This window comes from Trifolium pratense, linkage group LG7 (assembly GCF_020283565.1).
Source record: "Trifolium pratense cultivar HEN17-A07 linkage group LG7, ARS_RC_1.1, whole genome shotgun sequence".
NCBI classification, from domain to species: Eukaryota; Viridiplantae; Streptophyta; class Magnoliopsida; order Fabales; family Fabaceae; genus Trifolium; species Trifolium pratense.
In genome coordinates this window covers 7,011,704-7,018,904 of record NC_060065.1, presented here as the reverse complement: position 1 = coordinate 7,018,904, position 7,201 = coordinate 7,011,704, and the positions used below count along the sequence as shown (strand labels likewise).

The 7,201-nt window shown below is 33.4% G+C and overlaps 1 protein-coding gene across 1 annotated transcript; it reads right to left on the bottom strand.

The window, feature by feature from the left end:
• Nucleotides 1–6,006: 6,006 nt before the first annotated feature.
• Nucleotides 6,007–6,954, bottom strand: LOC123894235 (glutaredoxin-C6-like). The gene has a single exon (XM_045944180.1). It carries the CDS (start codon nucleotides 6,814–6,816, stop codon nucleotides 6,436–6,438), a length of 381 nt encoding a protein of 126 aa, XP_045800136.1. The 5' UTR covers nucleotides 6,817–6,954; the 3' UTR covers nucleotides 6,007–6,435.
• Nucleotides 6,955–7,201: the final 247 nt, after the last annotated feature.

The following is a 7,201-nucleotide window of genomic DNA, read 5'->3' as shown; positions in this document are numbered from 1 at the left end:
CGTATTGATTCTTCTTCTATTTGAATGCTTCTCTTTCTCTCTACTTTGGATTGGTTTGATTTGGTTCAATTTGGATTGGAACAATTTGGTTTGGTTTCCTGTTCGGTTTGGTTTTGTTTGGACGTTTCTACTGATGATGGTTCTTGCTGCAATGATGTCAACTCACTTTGGTTGCTGCTCTCTGTTAGTTATTTTGGTTTGATGTCTTTGTTTGACAAACTCTCAATGTTTCATGTCAAGGCATTGCGAGTTTGCGGGGAGATGTTAGATAATATGTTAGTGATTTAATAATATAATTGTTTTTTGGTTGTAATTGGGCTTTGGACATAATAGTAATTTAGTCTGTTTATGTTTTCTATATATTCATAAGACAACTCATTGTATTCTAAGCTATTGTAATGTTATCTTGATATTATTGAAACCCTAGCCGTCATTGTGTTTATCTCTGAACTTTAACACTAACCTCATATCAACACCATAAATGCTTAAGTGAATATTAGAAAAATATGTACTAGAGTGTCTTGTTATGATTTTGTATTGTTATTTATTTGTTTATAGACGATAATTACTACATTTTAAACCTTAAAATCATACTAGTAGTTGTGTGGAAATAGAATCATCAGCAGGCTTACGTGAGGGTGTAAGATTCTAATAGATACACCATAATGTTAAAAATCAAAACCATAGCATGGTTGCCACGTCTGAATTGGCATTAAATTAGAAAGCACAAAATGTGGAAAGTGAAACAAGCACTCACTCTTGGATTAATGTCGCTGTAATTGTAGTATTAGTGGTTGATGTCATTACCTTTGTCTTTTCCCAACTCAAAGGAGAAATACAATTGTATTTGTACTAGGAAGTGGGGTTAGGATTTAGGACTCATATACCCTTGATTAAGATCTAGTACCCCACATTCATGTTCATAGATGTTTATGTATCAATGTAGGAGCAACACATTGCTATTTGCTACTACTATTTGTTTATGTAGTGTTTAAACAGAAAGAATGCACAATGCAAAGTGCTTACCTTTTTCTGTTTTTACCTGCGGTTTGTAGCTAATTTGGCATAGTGCAAAACCTAATTGCCGGTGGAAGTTGGATGTTACGCCATATAGTTGATAGCTTATAACTTGTAAATAAATACGATTAAAAAATGTTGGTTACAATCTTGGTCCCCTAAACATGTGGTCGGAGTTCGATTTTTGACTCATGTATGGATAAAATTTAGTTGGGATGGAAGAACCCACCTTTTGTGTGCCTCACATATTTCCCGACGGAGATTAGTCATCGCTAACAACGGTGGAAATTTCGTATCAATAACATGGTAACAAAAAAAATGTTGGTTAGATAACTGTCATTTTCTTACAAATTTATAGATTAATTTGATAATCTATTTTATGTAGCTTTTTTTCTCTAAATTTTACTCCTATTATTTCATTTGATTTTTATTTTTTAAAAAATATCAGTTAATGTGAAGGCAAGAATAATGTGACGCATCTGGTCATGGAATTATTTCTTGGTGTGATGTCCGCAACTACGTAAGCTTGTTCTTCTTCTTCCCCCATTTTTTTTTAGAATTGCATCTATCTATTTATATGCTGAAATTTCCGTGACAGTCTTCAAAAGAATATATGCTTTTTGTCTTTTCACATTGATCAACAAATATCAACTTCAAGGAAACGATATTCTTTTAAGAAAATACATATGGGTCATTACCTTTAGTCATTACTATTTTAGTCCAAAAAAATATAGTAAAAGTAACCGTAAAAATGTATAAAAAAAGTATAAATAAAGATGCCAAACATAAATTGAATATAATGATCAAAGTTCAAAATTTAAAACGACTTATTAAAAAAATCCAAAGTGACAATACTGTAGAATAGCTATGCAAATTTGAGGTCGATATATCAGCACTATATGTGAAAATCAAATGTCTAAGTCATGAAGTTATAGGAATGACTTGGTGGTTGATGATGAATGCGTTAGGAAGTGGAGATGAAGAGGTTAGTGATTCGATATGTTCTTCAGCCCCCTTTGACTAGGAGGTTCACTATTACAATTCATTAAAGATGTGTTTGATTTGGGAGAAAGAAAGAGGGAAGAGAGAAAAACACAAAAAACAATAAATGTATTTGAAGTAACTTCTTACATTACTAATAGAGAATTTAGATAAAAAAGATTTAGTATAAACCTTATCATACTCTACCATCTATGTGCCTTTTAAGGGGCCAACTCACAATATAAGGGGAAACCATAAAGAAAGGGTCTAGTAGGATTTCAATAATACATTGTTCATCTATTTGTAGTAATCGGTGTCTATGAATATTAGCAGGGGTCATATTAAACGGTGTCTCCACAGCATTTGTTAAACATGTTAAAAAAAGAAATTAAAAAGAAAATAAACATAAATTTCTACAAGTTTAAGGCATAAAAAGTTTCTTATTAATATATGATGGACAACTGGTTCAAAGTACCCTCTTTAACATGCAAGTTTATTGGAGTTCGAGCGAGCCATACAATGTTCCCAACCTAATAATGCCCCATCAATATGGTAAACTAATATGAATATTTTGTATTTTATCATCAATATGATTTTAAAACCAAATATATAAAATAAAAAGTGTAGAAAAAGTGTGAGAAAAAATAGAAGATATTTATTAAAGTGCTATGGATTTGACGTCTTTGTTGCTTAACTGCTTAACCCCAGGGGCCAGACAAGAAGAAAAGGAAAAGAAAAAGAAAATACTCATTTGATGGCCATGATTGTGAACGTACTGGTCCCACTAATTCAAGTCCAAACACCAACAACAGATGCCCATTCTTGTTCAAACAAGAAGAAGAAAATGAACTACAGAGCAACACAAAATAAGGTTAGACAGGCCAGATACCCCAAGCAGAGCAACACTTGCTTGGATACAAGCTTTCAATTTTAAGCATAAAACTTGGGCACGCTCACACAAATTAAAAAAATTAGAAGAAAAATAAAATTGTCACATCACTTTAACCAATTTTGCTTTATTTTTATTAAATTTTGTGAGTGTGCGTAACAAGTATAATTTGGGCTTGTGCCCATAAAAGTATTTCCCCTCGAAGCAAATCAACTGACCCTATATATTAATATTATAGACCTATCTACGGTCCCGATTCGTTTTTTCAATGTAAAATTTCTACTAGATGAAATTGAATTTCTTATTGTCATCATTATCACACATTAAGGGGATATTTGTGATCATTTTAATTTTTACTAATTTCAAACTTGAATTTGAATCGTTTGATTTTCATCAAAGAATTTCAATGTGTAAATGCATAGATGTCCTTATGCAGAGAACCTGTTAGGTCATCACGAGGGGGCAGTCGGGGGATCATCCACATTGGGCTTAAGAACAACTTCACAAGTGAGTTGGACACCACACTTTAACCCAAAACCTTAAGGTATTAAGTTTATGGGTCTTCTCATTTATAAAGTGTTTAACCTCCACTTTTCTAAGCAATGTGGGACTTAACCACTCACACTTGCCACAACAATCTCCCCCCCTCAAGTGTGAGTTCATCCATTCTAGGATATGTTCCCCCTCAAGCGGAAGCTTTCTTCATCCTACACTTGTACCGCCGTTAGTCACATTGCTCAACGAGACCCGCCGCCTAACCACTTGTGTCAGGAAGACTTTCGATACAAAGAGCCGGTCGAAACCTTTGTCGAACCATCGACTCTGATACCACTGTTGGATCGTCACGAGGGGGCAGCCAGGGGATCATCCATATTGGGCTCAAGAACAACTTCACAAGTGAGTTGGACACCACACTTTAACCCAAAACCTTAAGGTATTAGGTTTATGGGTCTTCTCATTTATAAAGTGTTCAACCTCCACTTTTATAAACAATGTGAGACTTAACCACTCACACTTGCCACAACAGAACCAAACCATCATTTGATGCAAAGACATCTGGATATAGTGCACCAACCTATAACAATTTGATCTCAAATTAACGGGATTATGTGTATTTAGAGGACCATGCAGTCATGGAGTGTAAATTTTATCCTCAAAATTTTACATTAAATATAGATAAAAAATTATATTAAGATCTAAACTGTCCGATCTTGATCAGACAATACCAAAGATTTGACTTTGCCAAATTTAACTGCATCCAATCCTTTTTTTTGGTTTATAACCCTTTGATTCATAGGGGAAAGGGGCCCAAGTAGTCCAGAGTTGGGCTGCGAGGTAAGTAAAGTCTGGCCAAAAAATTGTTCCACCCAGGAATCGAACCCGGGTTCTCCCGAAATCCGTCCTTTTAAATTAACCACATAGAAAGAATATTGTATAAATTAAAAAGGCTAAGGCTTTTTTTTTTTTACTAAAAACAATGATATTCATTCATTCAAATTGGTATAATACATCAATCGAAATCATTACATATTCAATTTCGCTAAAAACTAGAAAGGATGAATATGCGAACAATCTCACATCATCCGAGTTAATAGCATAAAACGGCTTAATGTCTATAAATATGACAAAGCATACAATTGATATAACAAGATTCAAGTGTCCGGAATAGTCATGCTTCCGGATCTACAACGTTGATGACTCTAAACTCATTGAATCTGTACTGAATTTGGATCGAGCAAATCTGCAAATCTGAACAAAACAAACATTGTACGAAGATTCGATAACAACACCGCACGACGACAGGATTATAAACAAACTCCGCACTAAAACGGGATCAAACAACACCAAAGAAAGAAATCACAAAAGAAAAACTCAAATAAAAATAAAAATTATGTGTAAAACCACTTATTTAATTAAAAAAGAAATAAAAAACGATCAAGAGAGGTGATTCAGGATCAAAATTGATCCTAAATCACCCATCTCCAATGGATGGCTGCTCTCTATGTGAAAGTTAGAAACTGCAACGTTAACACTTTTTTTTTTCAGCTGGAAAAATGTATAATTCAAAATTCATACCTTGATCTCTTTATTAATGTCCTTCGTGACTAGAAATTGAGCTAACCCTTATAAAACGTAAAAAAGTTAATTTTTATTTTATTTTATATATAATAGTGAACCATTAAATATTAGTTTAAGTAGTAAAAAATTATGGACACTTTAAACAAGTGATGGGTTGTTGATCTCCACTCTTTGGAAAATTTTGTACCTATAAAATACTACCTCCATCTTTTTATAAGTGTCTTTTTTGTAAATTTTTCATGTTTTAAATTATTTGTCCCTTTAAAATTTCAATACAAGATTTATTATTTTCTTAAGTCAATATATCATTACCCCGTAATTGTGATCGGAAGGAGGACTGAAACCACTTGATATCAGAACTGGTCTTCGAATCGGATTAAACTGATGGTGAAAGTCAAAAAACAAAAAAATAATACTCCCTCGGTTCCTAATTATAAGAAAATGTTCACGTTTTAGATACATTCAAAGTTTGATGTATCAAGATAATAATATGGACTAAATACAATAAATTTTTAATGTGTCTAAAAAATAAATCTTTTCTTATAATTAGAACCAGAGAATATATCATTATTTATTGTATCTCAACACATCTAAACTATCATTATTTATACTATCAATAAGAGTATTTAAGTAAATAAAACGGTTTTTTTTATACTATTTGTTGATAATATGAGATATTTATCCAACCATCAATGAGAATAAATTATATTTAAATTAAGTAAAAATCGATTAAAAGTTAATTGTTTAAATATCAAATGCAAATTATTAAGAGATAGTGTACCTCTCACTTAAAAATAAACATAACTAATCATTATCTTCAAAAGTATGCAAAACAAAGATACTTAAAATGAAAAAGTAGGAGTAATAAAAGTTGAATAATCTCATAAACTGGAGAGCCGGATCCATTCCATAAGATAGAATAGTCGTGGCAAGTTCATTCAATTCAACCATAAATAGTAGTATTTCGCTGTTTCAACTTTCAATTCACTGCTGGCACTGACTCTCACACTCACACTCACACTCACACTCAATTCAATGAATGATCGATAGATACTGCACCCACAAATTCCATTACACTACTAATTTCAATTACAACAAAACACAAATTGAGATTTCATTTCAACGTCGAAATTAAAGAAAATACACCCTAAATAATTAACTACTATACAATTAGTCATGCAAAGCATTTCCATGCTATGAAGGCCGTACACCGACATAGACACCAAACACACACGGACATTGATACGTCGACACTAATAAAAATTACACATTTAATATAAATATAAGTGTTTGTGTCATTTTGGTGTTCGACATCGAGACACACCTAACCTGATGAGTATCGTCTTCATAGTATTCATGCTTTTTTTCTTTTTTTAAGAGGGAAATGATCTAATAATAGGTAGAATAGGAACAATTAATTAATAATAGCACATATTATGCGGAGGAGGAAGATGATATGATATGAATTATCAAATACTATTCCAGAGAGCACCGACTTGAACGAGTTTGGGAACGAGGTGACCGGTGACATGAAGAGCGACAAGGGATTCCAATCCGCCGATACAGATTCCGCCGATGAAAGCGGCAGGAGCGAGAGTATGATCGGAGGTAGGAAGAGAGGGGATCTCGTTGTCGTCCAATTGGATAACGGTTGGATGAACGCCGATGGTGGAGAGGAGATTCTTCATGACGTGGCACATGCAACAGGAGGATCGGGTGAAGATGATGACAGGGTGTTCGGATATGAGTCGTTGGATTCGAGTTTCGGTGGATTCGTCTAGATCCATGGATAAGGATGATGAGGAAGAAGTTGAAGAAGAGGAGGGTGAGTTTAAGTTAGTACTCATCATGGTAGTGAGGACGACGTCGTTTGAGCTTTGCAGAATAGAGGGTGTGTGTTTGTATTGATTGAAGCAGCAAGTGGAGTTTGGTGTATGAAGAAGCGTGGGGTTGGATTGGAAGGTAGTAACAGAGAGTTTGGAGAGGGGTTTTATATTGTATTTTTATGTATTTTATTTATTATTTATAAATGGAAAATGGAAACATATATATAGATAGTGCTTGCTTACATCATACTAGTACTAGTACTGACTTAGCAGCATTGTAATCAGAAAGTTGGTATTTTCTTGTATTACTCATGAAACTATAAGTGGGATGTTCGATTCAAACTTCGACTTTTATATATATAATGTAATGTACTGAGTTATGAGCAAACCTACATTAAGAGTTGGTTTA